This window comes from Ceratotherium simum, chromosome 16 (assembly GCF_057802395.1).
Source record: "Ceratotherium simum simum isolate JZ-2026a chromosome 16, ASM5780239v1, whole genome shotgun sequence".
Classification (NCBI taxonomy): domain Eukaryota; kingdom Metazoa; phylum Chordata; class Mammalia; order Perissodactyla; family Rhinocerotidae; genus Ceratotherium; species Ceratotherium simum.
The window spans coordinates 42,677,211-42,701,225 of record NC_141915.1 but is presented as its reverse complement, the minus strand read 5'-3'; the positions used below and the strand labels follow the sequence as shown (position 1 = coordinate 42,701,225).

The window sequence follows — 24,015 nt, the reverse complement described above, 5'->3', positions numbered from 1 at the left end:
AACTCCATGAGCAGACTCTCAGATCTGTGTTCTAACAGATGTTCCAGGGGATCCTGAGGTGCTGAAGTTTGAGAATTGCCGCTCTATTTCCTCAGGGAAGCCTCAGACCCATCTGCATCTTTGGCTTCACAGGTCTTGGGGGAAAGCTCTTTAGTTGCATTTAAGTGTGGAAATCTAGACTCCTCCAAGAGCCCTGGGCGTTTTCTCTGCTCAAAGATGAGGCTTCAGCGGCTGCCTCTCCACTGGCGGCCATATTGGATAATGCGCCAGGCTGAGCTCTCCACTGGGGGGAGAAGGGTGTTAAATTAGCATCACGTTTGCCCTCGGCCTCTCCCGGAAGCCGTTCTGCCATTTTCCAGCTTCCTCAGAGATGGGAAGGCCGAGTGAGAGTGGAGAAGGGGCCTCCCTTCCTTGAGAATCAGTCACAGGAAAGTAACGACCAATCACTGACCATGGGCACTGGCCTGGATCCCTGGGTGTGACCACCCTGGGCTGGGCGAGCTTCTCCCAGAGACTCTGACCCGTGAGTGCCTGTGAAAGTGTCCCTCTTCACTGGAACTCAGTGCAAAGCAGGAGGCCCTTGGAGTGCCAGGCTGTGCCCACCTTTGGGATCCAGGTCTTGGTTTCCTCGAGTTTTCCAGAAGCTTCCCTCTGACTGGTTCTCTGGCCCAGCTCATGGGCCTGCCCATCCCCTTGTGTCCCTGCAGGCGACTAAGCTACCGGAGAGCCACAGGCACCCTGCCAAGCCCCCAGAGCCTCAAGAAGCCCCCCTGTGAGTAGACTGGCAGGGATGGCACTTCAGGGAGGGGCCGGAGTTAGGGCTCAGGGACTTCGTGCTGGGAAGAAGCAGGCACTGGGCTGTAGCTCACAGGCCTCCAGAGGAAGGAGGGGGTGGGGAGAGGCATGAGAGGGGGAAATGGGGGTGAGTTGGGGGTGAGCTATTCCCTGAAGAGGGCTTCTCTTTTTGGGGTCCATAGATGACACTGGGGGACATGGTAACACCTCTCCCAAAATTGTGTGCAAACTTTTGTGTGTGTGTGTGTGTGTGTGTGTGTACGTGTGTGTGTGTCTCTGTCTGTGAGAGAGGCCATAACTTTCATTAGATTCCTGAGGGGCTCTCTGACCCTGACAATTTAAGAACCCCTGATGTTGGAAGGGAATGGAGATGGCTATGAGTGATCTCATGCCTCTGTGTTAGTGGCCAAATTTGGCAAATAAAAATAAAGGATGCCTAGTTAAATTTGAATTTCAGATAAACAGGAAATCGGTTTTTAGTATATCCAATGCAATATTTGAGACATACTTATACTAAGAAGTTCTTTGTCGTTTATCTGAAATTCAAATTTAACTGAGTGTCCCGTATTTTATCTGGCAACACTACTCTGTCTAGCATTTTACCTTCTAGAAAACACATCCACGTACCTTCTTGCCTTTTAATCGTCACAACAGCCCTGTGAAGTGATGGAGTCGGGGCGTCCCCTTTTCCAAGATGGGAAAACGGAGGCTCATGAGGTCAAGGGATGGGGGCTAGGGTCGCCTTTTCAGGGGGCCTGTGGCCATAGCTGCCAGGTTAGAGCCCCCTATGGAGAGGAAGCTTCCCCAGGGTCAGGCCTCCCTGGCCGGTGGGGGGCTCGGAACCGAGTGAGAGGTCTGAACGGGCGCCAGGTGACCAAGGCACAGCTGGCCTGCAGCTCTGCTCTGCGCTGCTCCATCCTCTGGCATCTGCATTTCCCCATGCAAGTCTCAAATCTCAGAAAAGAGAGAGCAGGTCCTGGTCGCACTGCAGGCGTCCTAGAGTGGGCTGCTTCCCTGGCTTGGGGGCCGCTGCCCATGGCCCCTTTTCTAGACCTGCTCTCTAGTCGGAAGCGTTGCTGAGTAATTTGGCCTTGAGGCTGCCTATGCCAGTGATGAGCTGGCTTTCTTGGGGCCGCTAATGAGACACACACAGGAAGACTAATTAGAGCAAGTCTTGGTTTAATAATGCACCGCAGCTCGGATCACAGGCTTGTTGGAGGAAAGAAAGAGGGGACAGATGGAGGGCTCCTCAGGCTCACGAGGCTGCGGCTGCCTCTCAGCCGTAGGGCATCCCGGTTCCCCTTCACTAATGCTGTTCCATCTGTCTTTTGTGCAAACCGCAGATGATCAGCCTTGTGACAAAGGTAGGCCGGTATTTGTCCCCTGTGCATACGGACAAGGTCCCTTTTCTGTGGAATATCTGGGGCTGGAGGGGCTTGTTTCCTCCCCTGCCCTGGGGTGGCTGTGCCCCTCTGGCTCTTTTCATACCTCTCCTTGCTCTGCCACCCGGACCAGCTTGTTTCCTTGGGGCATCAGAGCTGGTGGGGACAGAGCTCCTCTCTGCCCGCCTGGCACGCTGGGCCCAGCCATCCCCGGACCTGGGCCAGGCTGACTGTGGGCTGAGTAGGAGGCAAGAAACAGGAAGGTGGGGCAGGGGAGTGGATCTCCCCTCTTTATTCACTCGGATCCCAACTCACAGGGGCTGGGGCAGGGCCTGGAAAGGCCGTTTGGGGCCTAAGCACAGAGAACTGAGTGAAACAGAAGAATTTGTTTTCCTGGGGGGGCCAGGACATGGCATTTCTTCCGAGCTCCCCTGAGACACCATCCCCGAGGGCTCTGCCTGGCCATCCCGGGCCGGGTACCCCTGGGCCAGGGTGTGTCCAGCGTGGCTCACTGGTCTCCCTCTCTCTGTTTGGTTCCCAGAGACCTGTGACTGTGAGGGGTACCTCAGAGGGCACTACGTGGGTGAGTAGCAGGGCTGTCTCCTCAATACCCTCCCCCCCTGCCCCCCCAGGCACAGTCCACTTCGGGCTCCTGGGTCAGGAAGAGAAAGGCAGAGTGATAGGAGACCCAGGAACCCTCCGAGAGCAGCTGGGCCTGTGGGACCCGCAATTCCCCTCAGTCTCTGTCAGGCAGAGGAGGGGCTGACTTACCCAGACCTTGGGGCCCCTCACCCCAACTTTCACCCAGCCACTGGGATCAGAGCCCTGGTAGGAAAGGGACATGGACCCCTATGTTAATACCGATTTTATTGTTATCGTGATCTCAACTATATCTATTCAAAGTTTACGCCACCCCCGTGCAGTAAGGGAGCCTTTTCCCGGTCTCCAAAGTGCCTTCACTTTTTTTTGGTCAATCTTTTCAAAGGGCTTTGAGACAGGCAGAGTTTTTTAACTTTTCATTTTGAAGTAATTTCAACCTTACTGAAAAGTTGTAAGAATTGTACAAAGAACTCCCATATACTCGACACCCGGGTTCAGCAGTTAACACTTTGCCGTATTTGTTTATCCGTCCCTTTTCCTACACATGCGCATTTTCTTCCTGAGTCATGTGAGAGCTAGTTGCAGACATCCTGTCCCTTCACCCTAAATCCCTCAGCATGTGTTTCCTAAGGACAGGACATTCTCTTATATAACCCGGGGCAGTTATCAAATTCTGGGAATTGAACATGCATACAATTCTATTATCTAATATACTGTTCCTATTAAAATTTGGCCAGTTGTCCCAATAATGTCCTTTAGAGCATTTCCCCCGATCCAGGCTCCAATCCAGGATCACACATTGCGTTTGTAGATTTGTGTTCCCATTTCACAGATAAGGGAATTGAGGCTCAGAGAGGTGATGACTTGCCCGAGGTCAGTGACCTGCCAAGTAAAACTGTGACCTTCAACCCTAATTTTTGGATGTCAAGGGTCACCATTTCATCATATTGCTGTGCATCCCGACCAACCCCTTCCTGTAGCGGGAGGCGGTCGGGAGAGGCCAGTGGGACTCAGCCCCCTATCCAGGTCAGGCCAGGTGGAGAAAGTCTTGCCTGGGAGATCCTGGGACGAATACCACGATTCCCCTGCCCTTCCCCCAAAGCTGGTCTTCGGAGGAGCTTCCGGCTGGGCCGCAGGGAGAGACTGGGAAGCCCGCAGGAAGGAAAGGTGTCCTCGGTAGCTGAGTCTCCAGAGCTGCTGACCTACGAGGAGGTGACCAGATACCAGCACCAGCCCGGCGAGCGGCCCCGCCTGGTGGTTCTGATCGGTAGGTGACATCCTAGGTCTCTGGGGAGTGGGCTGGTTTCCTTCCTGGAGGGGTGGGAAGGGAGCTCAGCAAGAACCCCAGTCAGCCTTCCCTCTGTTTCCCAGGGTCTCTGGGAGCCCGACTGCACGAGCTGAAGCAGAAGGTGGTGGCAGAGAACCCACAGCACTTTGGTGTTGCCGTTCCACGTAAGAGGGCCCTCATGGGGGCACCCATATGAATATTTCATGGGGACTTGATTCCTCATATTCATCCTAATCCTTACTTTGAGTTTGAGGGACTGCCAGGCACTACCTGCTATAGGCAGATCATGGGATGTAGGCATGATGGGAAGAGACCCACTCTCAGCGGTCCACTAGGACCCTCTGAGGCAGATGCTGGAGGACCACTTGCCCAGCTCCTGCCTGGGATGGGAGATGAGTCTAGAGCACATTGCAGGCAAAGTAGCAACCTCAGTCCGACACCAAGGGCCCCCAGCATTGGGGCATTCCAGACTCCTTCCCAATGACTCTGACTCCTGTGGCCCCTGCTTTCTGCTTGGGTAAGAGAGCAGGTTAGGGAAACCAGGGAGCCCGGTGAGCGATATTGCTTGGGCACTCCCTTGTAGCTGGATCTGGCCCATCAGGGTGGCTGGGTACACTCCTGAGTCTGGAGGCAGCGGGAATGCTGAAATTCAGTCGGTGGGGGTCCTGGTTCTGAATGTGATGAGGAAGAGGAGAATGAAGAGTGCTAGGAACTAGAGCTTTTATGTGCAGTAACTCGGTCAGCCTTGCCAGTACCCCTGAGAAGAGGAATTACTATCATCCCATACTGCAGAGGAAGACACTGAGGCTCAGAGAGGTTGAGTAACTTGCCCAGTGTCACATAGTTGGTAAGTGGGAGAGCCAAGATTCAAACCTGGGCAGCCTGCCCCAACCACATTCTTAACGAGGCTGCACAACAGCCTCTCACCTGCTGCCTGCCACTTCCTGTCCTTGGCTGTCCCTTTCCTCTCTAGGACTCTGTCAGTCCCTCTGGCCTCTGAGGGATGCAATGTGGCACCTGGTGGCCACTGAGAGGAGATGCTATGGCAGCAGTAACACACCTGTCCAGAGTGTTCTGAAGAAGAATAATTACAAAGCCTTTCTCTTACCATACCCTTCCCCTGGGCTCAATCTAGGGGTTGTGAGAATTGTCTTCCGGAGCCCTACCTGAAGTGGCAGGGATGGGGGCGGGTGGCGGGGTTTGGGAGGCCACTCTGGCAGCACACCTGTGATGGACCTAGTAGGCTTCAGGGGACCACCACCTTCCAGGCTGATAGAATGGACTGAAATGGGACATGCAGAAGTTGCTCACAGATGGATCCTTCAGAAACCCTCAGACCCATCTCCTGGAGGATGGCTACCTGGATGGTCAGGCCTACTGCTTCCAGGCACCTCACAGACTTCCCCCTTGCTTTTAGGAACTGAGGGTGTCAGGGAAGGCTTCCAGAGGCAGTGACTTTTATGCTGGGTTTTGAAAAGTAGGAGTTTTCCAGGCAGAGAAGAAAGGAAGAGTTCTCTATCCAGAGGGAAAAACATGCAAAGGGGCGAAGGAGCAGCCCAGGGTAGCAGCGTTAGGGACTGGGGAAGGTAGTGTGGATGATGTGGGGGAGATGAACCTGAGGACGAGGCTGGGTCTCCTACACTCATCTAAGGTGTTTAGAATATAATCAGTGGGTGAATAAAAGTTTTAAGGCAAAGTAATGAAAAGTCAGAAAAGTGACCCTAGCAGATGCCACACGTAGAGAGAGCACAGAGCATCCCCCTAGGTGTCCCCTAGGGCCAGAAAACACTCTCCTCCAAGACCCCATCTTTTCTTTTTTTTTTTTATTGTGAAATTTTTGTTGTGCATTATTGTTTATCAGTCACCATATAAGTGCATCCCTCCATCCCTTGTGCCCACCCCGCACCCCCCTAGCCCCTGGTAACCACCAAACAGTTCTATCTGTGCGTGTGTTGGTTTATCTTCCGCATATGAGTGAAATCATGCACTGTTTGTCTTTCTCTTTCTGGCTTATTTCACTTAACATAATACCCTCCAGGTCCATTCATGTTGTTGCAAATGGGATGATTTTGTCTTTCTTTATGGCTGAGTAGTATTCCATGGTATATATATACCACATCTTCTTTATCCAATCATCAGTCCAGGGACACTTGCGTTGCTTCCATGTCTTGGCTATGGTGAATAATGCTACAGTGAACATAGGGGTGCATTAGCCTCTTTGGATTGTTGATTTCAGGTTCGTTGGGTAGATACCCAGTAGTGGGATAGCTGGATCATAAGGTATTTCTATTTTTAATGTTTTGAGGAATCTCCATACTGCTTTCCATAGAGGCTGCACCAGTTTGCATTCCCACCAGCAGTGGATTAGGGTTCCCATTTCTCCACAGCCTCTCCAGCATTTGTAGCTTTTTGTCTTGGTGATTATAGCCATTCTAACGGGTGTGAGGTGATATCTTAGTGTGGTTTTGATTTGCATTTCCCTGATGACTAGTGATGTTTAGCATCTTTTCATGTGCCTATTGGCCATCTGTATATCTTCTTTAGAGAAGTGTCTGTTCATTTCCTCTGCCCATTTTTTGATTGGGTTTTTTGTTTTTTTGTTATTCAGTTGTGTGAGTTCTTTATATATTATGGAGATTAATCCCTTGTCAGATATACAGTTTGCAAATACCCATCTTTTCTTTTGGAATGCTCTGGAAAAAGCTGTGTTGCTTTGTGTGCGCTCTTTCTCTGTGGAGGACCTGATTTTCCCCAGAAGTGTGCGTCTCAGTTCTATTATGGAAATCAGTGGGAAAACACTATGTGTTTTAAAATTATTTGTGTGAGAGCCAGCTTTGCTGAAAAACATCTAGGCCATAAACAGACTGTCTGTCTTCATGTCTCCTTTTCTCTCAAAATGAGAAATAATTGAATAAAGAATTAAAAGCATACCACAGGGTCATCTGTGTTTGTGCCCTGTTGGCTCTCAAAAAAGACAAACAATTAGGGCATAAAAGCTTGGGACTGGGGATCCCTTTGGTGATTCTCTAAAAACTGCAGCGTTGGGGCCGGCCTGGTGGCGCAAGCAGTTAAGTGCGCGCGCTCTGCTGTGGTGGCCCGGGGTTTGCCAGTTCGGATCCCGGGCGCGCACCGATGCACCGCTTGGCAAGCCACGTTGTGGCAGCGTCCCATATAAAGTGGAGGAAGATGGGCATGGATGTTAGCCCGGGGCCAGTCTTCCTCAGCAAAAAAAGAGGAGGATGAGGAGGATGGGAGATGTTAGCACAGGGCTGATCTTCCTCACAAAAAAAAAAAGCCGCAGCCTCAGTGAGGCGGTTTGTAGAGTGGTCAAGGGCATACACTTGGCATGAGACAGGGAGAGTTCAGAGCCTGGCTCTGCTCCCTGCTGGCTTTGGGACATTGGCACAGTGCTTAACCTCTCTGGGCCTCTCAGTTTCCTCACCTGCAAAATGGGAGGCTGCCTCATGCCTACATCACAGAGTTATGCCCAATTAGTGATGTGCCTGGAAAGGGCCCCGTGCCTGACACACAGGAACACTAGATGAATGGAAGTGGTTGGTTTAAACACAAATCAGGGATGAACTTCTGAAAGGAATGAGAGCGCAGGCTCGCTGCTGTTCTCACTCACTGCGATGTGACATCTCTTTGCCCAGTTCTCCTTCTTTCTTTAAAAGATACTACCAGGCCTCGAAAGAGCCATGAGAAGGAGGGGGTGGAATATCACTTCGTCTCGAAGCAAGCATTTGAGGCTGGCTTACATCACAACAAGTATGTTTGCTTGATGGGCCCGTTGGCTCTCTGGGCAGCTGTGGTCTTTGCCTCTGTCCAGTATTCCAACTGACCTCCTGGGAGGGCTTCCGGAAAAGACGGGGGAAGCGGGAGCGGAGTCGTGGTGGGAAGTCCCTTCCCCTTTCCGTGCTAATTTAGGCAAGCTCTGGCACTGAAGGCCTTTCCCCCTTTGGTGGTGTTTTAGGTTCCTGGAGCATGGAGAATATAAGGAAAATCTCTATGGAACCAGCCTGGACGCCATTCAGGCTGTGATGGCCAAAAACAAAGTTTGTTTGGTGGACGTGGAGCCAGACGTAAGTTCCTGGGCCAGTTGGGCATTTCCTGTTAACAGAATTTATAAACTAGGGGATTGTACATTTTACACAACACTTGGCCTCAGTCTAAGGAATTTTTCGTCCAGAGCACTGGATATTAAAATTTTCTTGGATCTCCCTTTGAGAATCGAATGACAGCTTTGTACCCCAAAATGTGCACCTCTATACACAAAAACAGCATTAATTGTAGGAGCTCATGGACCCTCTTGGTGGCGCACAGACCTTGGATGGTAGTCTCCGCATGGAGTAAATCATGCAGTAGATGGTGGCGGCAACTGGCCGATTGTGATGTGACACTCAGGGAATTACATGTAAATGCCCGGGTGGAAACGGGGGCTCGGTTCTCAGCATCAGGCCACCCCCTTCCCGACCACGACAGATGGAGTCAGTGGCTTAAGGAACCGCTGAGTGAGGCGGTCAGGAGAGCAGTTTGAAAGGGAAAAAGGCCAGCAGACAAGACTCCGGGAAGTGCTTCGGAAACATTTCCAGTTCTGCATGACCCGCATGCTGTGTGCTTGTCAGGGGCTTACCCGTCTTGTTAACTTTGGCTTTGAGAAAAACTTCTAAGCTTTGAACTCCATCTGGGGATTTTTTTCCTCTATAGAAACAGAGCTCTGATTTTACGATATAAACTGTGGGCTTTATTTCACAGAACTTTGCTTGAAGGAGAGTCCAAAAAACACATGATGTCTGTAAAGGAAAACCCTCACTAATGGGGACTCTTGGGAGTTGGTCTTCGAAATTAAAAGTCCAAATTTCAAAATTTGATTTGAAAAGTGATTTTATTGATTTTTGGGGGGTGCAGATGGTACATATAGCAGTTTGCTACCAGTGTTTCCAAATAGAGGCCCTTACATTGTAGATAAAATGCACAAATTAATGGGACTATTTGCATATTGAAAACATTCTAACGTCTTTACAATTTGTTTCAAGTGATCTCCTAGTCTCTTCATTTGCTTGGCAAACCTTCTTTGAATGTCATCAAGAGGCCTGTGTGGTTGCACACCTTTTGCATAAGTGTAGGCCAAATTGATGACGTTTGATTAAATAGATACACGTTGAATCTTGCTGGCTCTTCCCTCAGGAGTGGGCAGGTGGAGAAGGGCGTCAGAAGGTTAATTAGAGTTTTTTTGTGTGTGTGTGTGAGGAAGATCAGCCTTGAGCTAACATCTGATGCCAATCCTCCTCTTTTTTGCTGAGGAAGACTGGCCCTGAGCTAACATCCGTGCCCATCTTCCTCTACTTTATATGGGACGCCGCCACAGCATGGCTTGACAAGCAGTGCGTGGGTGCGCGCCCGGGATCCGAACCGGCGAACCCCGGGCCGCTGCAGGGGAGCGCATGCACTTAACTGCTTGCGCCACGGGGCCGGCCCCTAATTAGAGCTTTTGGGGTCAGAGCAAAGAGAGATGGAAACTCTCAGAGCCCAGGCTGTGGAACCCTCTGTTCTCGGCGAGAGGGCCTTCAGGGTGGAGGGCAGGAGAGTGAGCACTTGGTCTGTCCAGGTGAAGTCCACTGTCGTATGACTAGTGTAATCAGGACCTTTGCCATCGAGGTTATGTGATGATGTGCACCATTACTGAGCATTTGAAAAGTATGTTTCACAATAAAAGATTTCCAAAGTATGTAATATTCCTGAACTTTCTTTCGCAGGCACTGCCACAACTGAGGACCTCAGAGTTCAAGCCTTATGTTATATTTGTAAAGCCTGCAATTCAGGAAAAAAGGAAGACGCCACCCATGTCCCCAGCTTGTGAGGACACAGCAGCCCTACTTGTAAGTTTAGAGTTGATCATTTCTTTTCCGAAGGCCTAAGAGGGCCTGTTACAGGGAGGGCTCCTCGCTGCATAAGGGCTCTTGTTCTTTTTGCACAAGCCCATCTTTCTACTTTGCCTGTTGGCCAGACTTAGATGGTCGTGTGACCAAAAGGCTCAAGGTGGGCCAGCCAGGAGTGCCTCCCAATTCAGACAGGGTGGCTTTGCCTGGGCCCAGCCCCCTCCACTCCCTCACATAAGCACTCTCCCGGAAAATAAGGGACGGACATCTGTCTGTCCAGGACCTGATCCGAATGTGACAAGCCACACTAACCTGTTGAACTCCTAAGCCAAACCCAAGCATTTTTTAATTGAAACACCACCTAACGTGGTCATTACCGTTGCTTTCAAACTGGTTTGAACCATCAGCGAATTAATCTGTTTGTAAAACTAGTGGATGAGATAATCCAATGTGTTTCTAAATGAACTTCTCTTCACCTGTCATAGATTCCTTGCTCAGCCCAGTCTGTGTCAGGATCCCCACTTGAAACCTAAATATTTGGCACAGTTCTCTCAGGGGACATGGGCTTGGTGACTCTTCTGGTTCTCAACAGAGTCAGAGGAATGAGCTGGCAGTTGTTATAGAGGAGTCAGAAGCAACCCAGTTCCAGTATAGACTTTGCTTGCTGTCTCATATAACTGGTTCTATCTGAAAGAGGCCCTCTTGGATCCTTCCCTTTGGTCAAGAAGCTCCCTCCAAGTAAAGATTTTGATGGAATCCTAGTTCATACTAATTCTGTGTTATGATTGTCCATGCCGATAAATTACTTAGAATGACTAAGTAATAGCTAGAAGGAACATTAGAAGTTTTTCCCTTTAGAAACTCGAAAGAGAACATCAGCTTCGGTCTGGAACCACTTAGAAACAAACAGCATGTTCATCATGGTGGTGCTAATAACAGCCAGATGAGAAACAACCTAAATGTCCAATAGTGGGGCTCAGCTCAATACATTACAACATTACATGACATTCACAGGATGGAATGGAATATTATATGGCCAATTAAAAGTTATGTGTCTGAGGAATATTTAATGACATAGCCAAATGCAATAAAATGTTAAATGAAAATAAATCAGAAAATAAAAAGGTATGATTCTAATTTTGTGTCACATACAAAGAAAATACACTAAAATGCTACAAGTGATTCTCTCTGAATATTGGGCTCATGACTAATTTTTGTTTTCCATATATATTTTTTTTCTGGGATGGAGGTTTAACAGCTTTATTGAGATAAAATTCACATACTATATACAATTCACCCATTTAAAGTATATAATTCAATAGTATATATTCACGGAGCTATGCAACCATTACCACAATCAATTTTAGAACATTTTCATCATCCCAAAAATAAACCCTGAGCCCATTAGCATTTCCCATTCTCCATTCCCCCAACTCCTTCCTGGCCTAAGGCAACTGCTAATCTACTTTATCTCTATAGATTTGCCTATTCTAAACATTTCATATAAATGGAATCATACAATATGTGACCTTTTGTATCTGACATCTTTGGCTTAGTATGATGTTTTTTAGGTTCATTCACGTATCAGTACTTCATTCTTTTTTATGGCTGAATAATATCCCATTGTATAGAATACCACATTTTGTTTATCCATTCATCAATTAGTGGACATTTGGGTTGTTTCTATTTTTTTTTTAGCTATTATGAATAATGCTGCTATGAACATTGTTGTACAAGTTTTTGTGTGAACGTGTTTTCATTTCTCTTGGGTACATACCTAGGAGTGAAATTGCTGGGGCATGTGGTAACTCTATGTTTAACATTTTGAGGAACTGCCAGACTCTTTTCCACAGCAGCTGCACCCATCAGCAGTGTTCAAGGGCTCCAATTTCTCCACATCTTCATCAGCACTTGTTACTGTCTTTTTTGATTATAGCAGTCCTAGTGGGTGTGAAGTGCTGTCTCACTGTGGTTTTAATTTGCATTTCCCTAATGACTAATGATGTTGAGCATCTCTTCATGTGCTTATTGGCCATGTGTATGTCTTCTTTGGAGAAACATTTGTTAAATACTTGATCCATTTTTTAGTTGGATTATTTATCTTTTTATTATTGAGTTGTAAGAATTCTTTATATATTATGGATACAAATCCCTTATCAGATGTATGACTTGCAAATATTTTCTCCCATTCTGTGAGTTTGTCTTTTCACTTTTTTGATATGGTCCTTTAAGCAAAAAATTTAAAAAATTTATTTTTATTTTTTTAATTTTTTTGTGAGGAAGATCAGCCCTGTGCTAACATCTGCCAATCCTCCTCTTTTTTTTTTTTTGCTGAGGAAGACTGGCCCTGGGCTAACATCTGTGCCCATCTTCCTCCACTTTACATGGGACGCTGCCACAGCATGGCTTGCCAAGTGGCGCGTCAGTGTGCGCCCGGGATCTGAACCGGCGAACCCTGGATCGCCGCAGCGGAGCGTGCCTACTTAACCGCCTGTGCCACCCGCTGGCCCAAAAAAATTTTAAAATTTTAATGAAGTCCAATTTATCTATTTTTTTCTTTTGTCACTTATGTTTTTTGTCTTATATTTAAGAAATCATTGTCTAATCCAAGGTCATAAAGATTTACTCCTGTGTTTTAAGATATTTATCGTTTGAGCAGTTACATTCAGGTCTTTCATCCATTTTGAGTTAATTTCTGTCTATGGTACGAGGTAGGGGTCCTGCTTCATTCTTTGCATGTGGAGATCAGGTTGTCCCAGCACCGTTTGTTGAAGGCTATTCTTTTCCTGTTTAATTATCTTGGCGCCCTCGTCAAAAATCAATTGACCATAATGTGTTTATTTCTTGACTGTCACTTCTATTCCTTTGATCTATATGCCTATCTTTATGCCTGTACCACACTGTCTTGATTACTGTAGCATTGTAGTAAGTTTTAAAATCAGGAAATGTGAGTCCTTCAACTTTGTCCCTTTTCAAGGTTGTTTTGGCTATTCTGGGTCCTTTGCATTTCCATATGAATTTTAGGATCAGCCTATCAATTTGTTTTACTATGTTTTTTTGTTTTTAACAAATATTTTAGGATTAAAAGAATTTAATTACCCGGGGGAAAAGACTTACCTAAAAAAGAGTCGATAAGACATAAGGGAGGGCCGGCCCCGTGGCTTAGCGGTTAAGTGCGGTGCTCCGATACTGGCGGCCCGGGTTCGGATCCCGGGTGTGCACCAACGCACCGCTTCTCTGGCCATGGTGAGGCCGTGTCCCACATACAGCAACTAGAAGGATGTGCAACTATGACATACAACTATCTACTGGGGCTTTGGGGAGAAAAAAAAAAAAGGAGGAGGATTGGCAATAGATGTTAGCTCAGAGCCGGTCGTCCTCAGCAAAAAGAGGAGGATTAGTATGGATGTTAGCTCAGGGCTGATCTTCCTCACACACACACACACACACACAAAAGACATAAGGGAGAATATGAGGGAGCTTCTTAGGACACAAAGAAAGTTCTGTCAAGTCATCAGGTCCCCAGAAGGTGTCAGTTTTCTAGGAGTCAGAACCCCCCACACCCTGGCCCGTGGCTGTTATTTCAAAAGAAGCAGAACTGTAGTCTGTTACTGGTGGCCTTTCAGCCTGACCAATTTATCATCTATTCCATCTCTTTTATTACCCACCGGAGTGCTGCATTCCAAGCAGGCAGGCTGATGAATAAATAGATCTGGCCAATGATTTTCATTGTCTGCGGGTCAGCTCACCCAGTTGTGAAATCTCACCTTGCTACTCTAGCATCTCCCGACGTGTTCCACTATCCTGAAGCCAGTGTCATTCTCAACACAAGGAGGCATCAAGGTCACAGGATCACACTGTTAAATACAGTGTCCTTGGCTCTACTCCCAGAGATTCTGACCTAGGAGATTTAGAGTGGGGCTCAGGCATCTGCATTTTTAACATACCTCCTTTCACATGATTTTGATGGATGTAGGCAGAACCCACAGAAAGTCCTCATAAAGGCCTGAGTTTTGTGTAACATTAAATATTTGTCCACTGTCTGGCACCCAAGTGCCAGAGTGTCCGACATCCAAGTCAGGGAACCTACTGGATAAAACACCCTTCTGGCACATCCTCTTTCCATCTATTTGCTGCCTATGAGTTAATGGAGATTCTGCCTTCAGATCCAGCAAGCTAATCCAACATGGGGGCGAGAGGCAGCATGGAGGGAGTCTTTCCTGTGTGCTATTCAGGACTGTGACTCCCTTGCTAAGGCTGTGGGTGGGTGAGTTTTACCTTTACAAGCCAGGAAAAGGATTCAGGGGATTTATGGCTGCAAAGCAAAAGTCACACATTTTACTCCATTAAAGATTTACTTGAGTTCTTTCAAAATGCAAGTATTTATTAGGAAGATTGAGGTACTTAGTGGCAAAAATGTTCCTTCTATAATTTCTCAAACAGCTAAGTGCTTCTAGGATGCACAATGTGGGTGCCTGGAGGAGGGGGAAACTCCAGAAGCGGCAGGCAGGTCTCCAGGATGTGTGTGTGTGAGAGGTGGGGAGGCGGGATTGAAGATCCAAGGGCAGCACGGGACACCGCAGAGTGCTTTTGGGTGTGAGAGGAGCCCTGTAAAATAGAATATAGAATTGGGAAGCTTCTCCCAATTTAATCTAGTTTTCCCCCTCCTGGGGGGAAGAAGAAGGAGAAGAAATGATTTCAGCCATCTCTTAGGTCTCTGCTGTCTTTGTAGTAGCCTGCAAAAACTTTCCTAGACCTTCAGAACTTATCTTCTGAAACTGCAGTGCTCTCACTAAAGTAGGAATCTGGTTTTGATGGATGACAGAGAGAAGAGGAGGAGGGAATATTTTGGGATGTGGGTCTCTGGGGAAGGACAGAACTCACCCCTTCCATGGCAGCCTAAAAACACTGAGCCCCTAGAAACAGAGGCAAGAAGGCAGCAGAGGACTGGAAAGAGAGAGAAAGGGAGGTGGGTGAACGCCAGTGACAAATTTTATTTTGCAATTTTACTTAGAGCGGATCTGCCACTTTCCTTTCTTCCAAAAACCAAGCTAACTGTCAGTCAACTAGCCACTTGAAATTCTACTGATTAGAGGTTTCTTTTGAATGGAGAAGCAAATACTGTGTAGATTGGGTAAAGGCGGGGTCATTGCCTGTCTGTACGTTAGTGTTAGGCGTCAGGAAAGCAATCCGATTAAAGAAATCAGGTACCCTAAGGAAATGGGGAATTTGATCAGGGTTGTCCCGGCACTTTCTTAAATAACTCTACTTTGTCTACTGTGCTAGTGTTTGGCCCTGGTATGAGGAAATGAAAGGAAGAATTGACTTCTACATTATGAATTTAGGAGTCTTCAGAGGGCATTAGAGTTACTTATTCTCTTTCTTTTTCCCCTGGTTCGTTCCAGAAATGCTTTCTTTGCTTTTACCTAGTTAATATTATTTATAGTTCTTTCCTGTAATTATTTAGCCAAATTGTCACACAACACAATAGTACTACTTCTTTGGAAATACCCTTGGACAGAAAGTGTGATATTGACATATATATACACACAGATATAGAATCAGCATCCCCCAGAGCACTTCGTATCATGGCGGGCAGTTAACAGGTCTTCAGTAGATATTCTGTGACTGACTGACTGAACAATGATTATGTCTACTGCCCATTAACTTTCTTGGAAGTTTGAAGATATTGTCACTATACTCTGTTCTTGTGTGCACAGTTGGTATTAATGGGCCATAGTCATCTACTCGTCATTTAAGAATTAGAGATTGGAACATTGCCCAAGACAAAGGCTGTAGGTTTCTTATGTTGGGAGAGAACCACCCAGTTGCTCCATAACTGCCCCTTTCCTTGCAGGATGAGGAGCAGCACGAGATGGCCGCCTCCGCCGCCTTCATAGACCAGCATTATGGGCACCTTGTGGACGCCGTGCTGGTGAAGGAGGATCTCCAGAGTGCACACAGCCAGCTCCGAGTGCTCTTAGAGAAGCTGAGCAAGGACACTCACTGGGTACCTATTAGTTGGGTCAGGTAACTGCATCCTAGACCAGGTTGGAGGGGGCCTGGAAGACCACCTAGTCCGGCCTCCCCCATGTTACTGTGAAGGAATCTCAAGCACGCAGAGGGGCAGCATTTTCCATAAACTCCATCCTCAAGAAGAGTATACATGTTCGTTGTTGGTTTTTGTCTGTTGGTGTTCACTGCACCCTTTTGGAGCAGAAAACGTGAGTTGAAAGGGGCGTGTCACAAAGTAACACACTTCGTTCATTAAATTATCACAGGCAAGTTGACCCTGATTCTCTGTACCAAAGTCAAGTAGCCACTGTCTTTTGGCGGTGGCGGTGGTGAATTTATACAGTACCGGTTTGCAGACATGTTTAAGCTTTATAAACAGCAACACTCCATTCATCCAGCTTCGCTGGAAGCTGAGTTGTTTTACCCCAGGCCTGCACTGGGTAAAGGCCTTTAAGACATGTGGCCCATACCATGCAGCTGAAGTTCCCCTGTCTTCAAGCCGTAAAATGTTGATTTTTAACCTTATGGATGGTGAGTGCTTGCCTGGCAATAGAAAAATTGGTTCTCTGCCTTTTTAAATAGTGAGCATACATGGACTTTTTTGGAAGACTGTGCCTCGCTTCACCATCACCATGAATTACTGTACTGTTCTATGATACAGTGCTGTTTTCAGGGACTCTCAAGGAATGGAAGGCCGCCTGTCCCCTTCCTAAATATCCTCAGCCTAAAATGGAGCCCTTGGCTTTGTTTGATTAATTCTATCCCATCACTTGGCCCTCTTGTTACTGACAGTGGCCTGGTTCTCGCCTGTCCCCATCTTCAGGTCAATAGGGGCCATGATCTCCTTGTGCTAGATCAAACTAGATGATTCCCCCATCAAAACTATGTCTAAGTCATGATATTTCAGTCCTGACCGTCAAAATCAAAGTGTGGGCCTAATAGGTTGTCTCTGAGCAAAAGTGTTTAGGGTCACACAGGATTTGTGATATATCTTAGCTGCTCAGAGAATTTGATTTCTTATTAATAGCCAATGTATGTAAGTCTTTATTCTGTGCCCAGGGCTATGCTAAGGCCTTTATATACATTACTTTGACAAATACACCAAGCCTATAAGGTAGGATTCTTATCATCCCCATTTTACAAATGAGAAAAACAAGGCTTAGAAAGTTTAAATAACGTGTCCAAGCTCGCACAGCTTAAAAAAATGGCAGAGCTATAGAATTTGAGCCCAAGTCTGCCTAATACCGGGGATGTCATCAATCACCATACTCTACTGTGTCGTTCTTTTGTGGTCCCATAACTGAGGCTACCTGTTAAATAATTGACTTTTAAGTGAGGAATGTGTTCATAGCTAGAATTTACAACACGATGCAGTGTGGCTGTAGTTTCTAAGACTGGAAAGAGGCTGCTTACCCATGTACATTTTCAAGCTCTTTCCCTCAAGAGAAGAAAAGGAGGCCAGGTTAAGGGGGAAACAGCAGGGAGATTTGCTGCCCATTGAGAAATTTCCATTTTGGCGTCTGATACAAGGACACCTTTGTGACTTTCTAGCTCACTGACCTGGTAGGTCCACCTAACAGGATCACATTCTTTAGACTTTCTAGCAAAAGAATGAGGACTTCTTGGCACTTTCAGAGTACTGGATTCTTACCAAGTGATACTAGTCTTGAGCTATTCCACATGGACCCAGGGCAGGGAGGGCAGCTGCCCTTGAAGTGTGAGGGGCACATGCAGAGTTGTGTGTATTATACAGGAGGGCCAGGAGCTAAAGTCAGCTGTCAGGCAAGAGACCCACAAGTCAAAATTAGTCTGGAAAAATTGCCTGGTGGAGATCGTAACCAACTCTTAGCAAGTGCCCTCTGGGCAGTTTTCCTCCAATGTAAGAACACAGTAGTTGAGCACCGATGACTTTGTTTGTATTTCATACCGCTCAACAGACATTTTCTGCTTCTTAATATTTTTACACAATTTTCAGATGAAATGGTGATAATTCTCTTCATGTATATTATGAAACAAGGCATTAAAATGTGATGGCTGCATTATTTCCTGTCAGAGTAGCTTCCTCACCCCTAAAGACAAGCTGTGTCTGTCTGCAGCTGTTGGTCTGCTACTAAATCTGTGAGAGTAGAATGGATAGGGCCCCAGAGACAGAGGTCATGTGTAAAATGTTTTTGCTGTTGGTAAAAAGCAGAAAAGTCTTGTTAAAAAAACGTACCTGTTTACAAATCTATGTTGGTGGAATGTGTGTAAATGCAATTCCCAGTCCCATTCCAGCCAGCAGTACTTACATTCTGAGCCCCTGGGCAAAATTTTTGCAAACATCTATCACTCTGGGCCCCTACACCAAGAAATCTCCTTATTCCATATGCCTTAAGATGTCCTTTTTTTTTTGCTTGGGCCTTCAAACTCAGGTAAGCTGTCTGCCTGTGTCTACAACCAGAGAGAATGTGGGCTCTCAAGGACTTTCCTAGGTCAGGGATGTTAAATGGGTGGGGCATATTTGCTCCCACGGCCCATTCTTACACCCATGGCAGACAGTACTAATTGACCATAGCTCTCTCCTTCTGAATCTAGGCACTGCTTTTAGATCTGTCAGGACACAGTATCCAGTATCAATTGAGCAGAATTAGCAAGTGAGTTAATCCTGTTTGCCATCCTTGATCCAGCAATTTGTAAGCCACTCCACCACTCCACTCGCTGCAGGAGATGGGTTTAAGAAGGTTACAACCATCACTGCTTCACAGGCAGTGCTCAGCTATGTTAAACATTAGTCAATTGTGCTTTTACCATTACATGTTCAAATACATACATGCTTTAAGACATGTGGCCCACCAAAATTTTGTGTTCATTTCTCTAGTGTCCCATCATTTATGCCACCAATCACAGAATCATGCATTCCAAAAATGACAGCACTTGGCAATTTGTTTAATAACTACAGACCGGCGTATGTACAAAGCCCATTCTTGAATCATACTGTTCAGAACCAATACGCAGCATTTCTCTATTTGGGTGGAGTTAATGAGAGTCAATTTGTTACTCCGTTCTTTTCCTGCTCTTTGAATACAGTCTCAAACCATTGCTTCCTTTAAAAGTCGGGCCTGTGGTTTCAGAACAAGATGGTTTAGCATTACTTTTCCCTCCTTCTCTCCTCTAAATATAACTGAATACCTTGGAAATTATTAAAAAGTTAAAAGGACTCTGAAAGCTGGAAAGAAGATGGTGGGCTGACTAGGGACATCAGGACTTGAGGAACAACAATGTGGTGAGTTTTCTGGGTTTTCTTTTCATCTTCCACATACCCCAGACTGGGCTCTGGAGAAGCCTGCAACTCAGAACCACCAACAGGCATAGACGGGAAGGAAAAAGAAAAAGGAAAGAAAAGCTTGCTTTCTCTGCCAGAGGACAGGGTAGGGGAAGCCCAATAGAGACCTAGTGGGGAGCCCCAACCCTAGCTCCACACTGGGGCATCAGCACATGCCCAATTCATTCACGCCAGGAGCGAAGCCCTGTGACTCTCTGCCCTCCACACTGTGGCATAAGGAGACCCAGGCCTAGCAGTGTCTGTCCGCCTCTCTGCAGAAGGTGGCCCAGCAAAACCATGCAGCCCAGGGAAGCACCTTCCCACACTGCAGAAGACACCGGCAGGGACTGAGTGGGAGCCCTGGCAGTACCCAAAGAACAAAGCAAACCCAAATAATATTGCAAAGCCTTGGAAAACTGAATTGTCATTGGAAATAAAACACATAAAAGAAGCAAGAACCTATACACTATGCCCAAACAGGACCCCTATCTGCTAAAATAGAAGAGGTAAATAGGATGAAGAGATTCCTAACAGGATTCCAAATGTCCAGGATACAATAGCAGATCACTCATCCTCTCCCAAACCAGGAAACTCCTATCTAACTAAGAAAAGACTATCAACTGATACCAATATTTGTATCATTCAGATGTTGGAATTTATCTGACAAGGATTTTAAAGCAGTTGTAATAAAAGTGCTCAATCAATTATAAATTATCTTGAAAAAACTAAAAAATTGAAAATCTTAGCAAAGAAATAGAAGTTATGAAAAATAACCAAATGGAAATTATAAAATGAAAAATTATTGTAAAATAAAAAACTCAGATGAACTTGATAGTAGAGTGGAAGTGACATAAGATGAAATCAGGGTGCTTGAGGACAGATCAATAAAATTTACTCAATCTGAACAACAGACTGAAAAAAAAAAAAGAGACTCAGGGCCTCATGATAATAACAAAAGAGCTAACACTTGTATCATCACAGTCCCAGAAGGAGAGGAGGAAGTGTGGGACTGAAAAGTGTTCAAAGAAATCATGGGTGAAACTCCCCAAATTTGGTGAAAGATATAAACCTACAGATTCAAGAAGCTGATAAACTCCAAATCAGATAAGCCCAAAGAAATCCATACCAAGACACATCGTAATTAATCTTCTGAGTACTAAAGACTAAGAAAAAAATCTTAAAAACAAAGAGGAACACCCAGGAAGTAACACCAATTCAAGTTCTATTTTGGTATTGCCTATAAAACAAACTATGGAGGCCAGAAAAAGTGACACATTTATCAAGTGCTGAAAGCAAAGAACTGTCAACCTTGAATCCTATGTGATGAAACTATCCTTTAGGAAGGAAGGGGAAGGGAAGACGTTCTCAGATGAAGGGAAGCTAACAGAATTTGTTGAGACCTACTCTTAAAGAATGGCTAAAGGAAGCTCTCTAAACACAAAGAAAATAGCAGAAGGCTGGGACCTTCAGAAAGGAAAAAACAACAGAATACGTAAAAATAGAAGTAAACATAACAGATTATTCTTCACCTCTTGAGTTTCTTTACCCACACTTTCTGGTTGAAGCAAAATTTATAACACCGTCTGATGTGGTGCTCAATGTTTGTAAAGGAAATACATACAATAATTATATTTTAAAAGTGAGGAGGATAAAGGGGCCAATTAAAAGACAGAGATTGGCAAAGTAGATAAAAAAACACGACCCAACTATGTACCATCTACAAGTGTACATAGGTAGGTGGAAAGTAAGGATAGAAACTGGTATATTATGCAAACAATTTTTAAAAAGCTGTAGTGGCTATATTATTAGATAAAGTAGATTTCAGAGAAAGAAAATTGCTAGGACAAAGAGGGACATATATAATGGTGAAAGGATCACTCTGCTAAGAAGATATAGCAATCCTAAAAGTGTGTGCACCCAACACCAGAGTTTTGAAATATATGAAGCAAAAACTGGTAGAGCTGAAAGGAGAAACAGACAAATTCACAATTACAATTCGGGATTTCAACACCCTACTCTCAGCAATTGATAGACCTAGAACAGAAAGTCATCCAGGATATAGAACTGAACACCATCAACCAATAGGATCTAACCGACGTTTGTAGAACACTCCCCCCAACAACAGCACTATACACATTCTTTTCAAAGGCCCGTGAAATATTCATCCAGATAGAGTATATTAACACATTTAAAAGATTTGAAATTAAAGAGTGTGTTCTCTGACCATAATGGAATCAAACTAGAAATCAACAGCAGAAAGACAACAGGAAAATTTCCAGACATTTGAAAGAGTATCTAATGTAACCTGAGCAGTTCAAGGCAACTTCCTAGAGAATGGACTCTCTTATATAAATAATGATTAGTGTTGTCCAGGAAAAGAGGTAGGACTATGGATTTCCCAGCTAGAGGAGACAGCAGAAACATAAATGAGATGAGAAGAAAACGTGTCTTCTGTTAGTTGAAAAAGGCAAGGAGTGATGAGATACAAAGTTACAGATGTTTGTCATTTTTTGTGGAATTCTAATATCTGAGCCTCATTCTAATTTGGGGGAAATCTCCTATCTTAGGAATTCTGATGAGAAGCAGAGCCCACGTCCAGAAGTGGAAAAAGCCAGACACTCATTTTCCAAGCCTCCCTTGCAGCTAAGGAATGGGCATATGATCTAATTTACACCAATCAGTTACACCTTCACTGACTTGGAATGGGAACTAGTGACACAAAATGGCAGGGACAGTGAACACCTTTCAAAGGCAGCAGTAGCAGGTCAGCGAGATCTAGTTCTAGGTGAGGCAGGGGCGGCAGGACGAGCCGCAGCACCCACAGACCAGTTCTACAGCAAGATTTTAAGGGTTTTTCCTTAATGTGCAGCTAGAAGCTCGGTTCTGTGCTTTTCTAGCAAACACTGTTAACTAATTCATATTCTTTTAATAAATTATTTCACTACTTAAATCAGACAAAGTCAGTTTCTGTTGCTTGAAACTAAGAATTCATATTGATAGAGGCTGCAAAGACAGGAGGGACAGGATCATGGGGGCTCATATTTACATATTTTGTATGCCACATTTAAAAGTATGGCTCATTCTGGAAGGAATGGCAAGTCATTGAAGGTGTTAAGCTAGAAAGTGATGTGGGCATATTTTTGCGTTAATGATGCTGATCGTAAATCACAACTGGCTGAAATATGGGCAGTAACATATACAGAGACTGAGAAGTAGGACTGGCAGATTTAAAATATGTAGGGAAGGGGAAGGGATAAAAGAGAGGGAGTGAAGTAGAGGATGACAGCCAGGTTTCTAACCTGGATGTCTGGAAGAATGATGGTTCCTCAAACAGATTAACTGGAACCAGTTGAATGATGAATTTGTATTTGGATTTATTGACTTTTTTTCTTTAAACTTTTTATTTTGAGATAATTGTAGATTTACATGTGTGTAAGAAATAATACAGAGAGATCCTGTGGACCCCTTCCCCAGTTTCCCCTAGTGGGTAGCACATTGCAAAACTATAGCACAAAGTCACAACCAGGATATTGACATTGATACAGTCAAGATACAGAACAGTGTCATCATTGATAAATTAGATGTCATCAAAATTAAAATACTTTGCTCTGTGAAAGACCCCGTTAAGAAGACAAAAAGACAAATTACAGACTGGGAGAAAATACTTTGCAAATCACGTATCCAACAAATGTCTTATATCTATACTATATAAATAACTTTAAAATTTAATATTAAAAAAAAAGAATAATCCAGTTAGTAAATAAGAAAAGATATATGCAGATATTTCACCAAAGAGGATATACAGATGGCAAATAAGCATATGAAAGATGTTCAAGTTCATTAATCATTAGAGAAACCCAAGTTAAAACCACACGAGAGGTCACTACACACATACTGGAATGACTAAAATAAACAATAGCTATAACATCAAATGCTGATGAGGATGTGGAAAAACTGGATCACTCATTCATTGCTGGTGGGAATGTAAAATGGTACAGCCACTCTGGAAAATAGTTTTGTAGTTCCTTTCAAAATGGACTTACCATACAACCCAGCAATTGCACTCTTGGGCATTTATCTCAGATAAATCAAATTTATTTTCATGCAGAAACTTGTGCACAAATGTGCATAGCAGTTTTATTCATAATAGTCAAAAAACAAGAAACTACCCAAATGTCCTTCAATGGGTGAATGGTTAAATAAACTGTGGTACATCCATACCATGGAATATTACATCCATACCATGGAATATTACTCAGCAATAAAAAGGAATGAACTATTGGTACACACAACTTGGATGAACCTCAAGGAAATTATACGGAATGAAAAAAGCCAATCTCAAAAGAATGGATACATTCTGTGTGATCCCATTTATGTAACACTCATGAAATACCATAATTATAGAGAGATGAAAAACACATTAGTGATTGCCAGGGGTTAGGGATGGGAAGAAGAGGGGGGCTGTGGCTAAAAGGGGTGGTACAATAGAGTTTTTTGATAATGGTACAGTTAACTACCTTGAATGTGGTTGTAGTTACACAAAGCTACACCTGTGATACAATTGCATAGAGCCATACACACACATACAAATAAGCATACGGATAACTGGTGAAATTTGTATATGCTCTATGGATTGTACGAATGTCAACTTCCTGGTTTGCTATTGTACTATAGTTACACAAGATGCTAACACTGGGGGAAACTGAGTGAAGGATGCAGGTGGTCCCTCTGTATATTTATTTGCAACTTCCTGTG

The 24,015-nt window shown here is 45.0% G+C and overlaps 1 protein-coding gene across 1 annotated transcript in view; it reads left to right on the top strand.

The window, feature by feature from the left end:
* MPP3 (MAGUK p55 scaffold protein 3) overlaps window positions 1–16,107 on the top strand; it is a 29,300-nt gene extending 13,193 nt beyond the window's left edge. The window contains exons 10-18 of the mRNA XM_014789056.2: window positions 708–772; window positions 2,139–2,159; window positions 2,719–2,760; window positions 3,880–4,044; window positions 4,149–4,229; window positions 7,740–7,833; window positions 8,039–8,147; window positions 9,822–9,944; window positions 15,802–16,107. Of these exons, the coding sequence (XP_014644542.1) occupies window positions 708–772; window positions 2,139–2,159; window positions 2,719–2,760; window positions 3,880–4,044; window positions 4,149–4,229; window positions 7,740–7,833; window positions 8,039–8,147; window positions 9,822–9,944; window positions 15,802–15,978 (877 nt within the window). The 3' untranslated portion in view covers window positions 15,979–16,107. The remainder of the gene's footprint in view (window positions 1–707; window positions 773–2,138; window positions 2,160–2,718; window positions 2,761–3,879; window positions 4,045–4,148; window positions 4,230–7,739; window positions 7,834–8,038; window positions 8,148–9,821; window positions 9,945–15,801) is intronic.
* The last annotated feature ends 7,908 nt before the right edge of the window (window positions 16,108–24,015 follow it).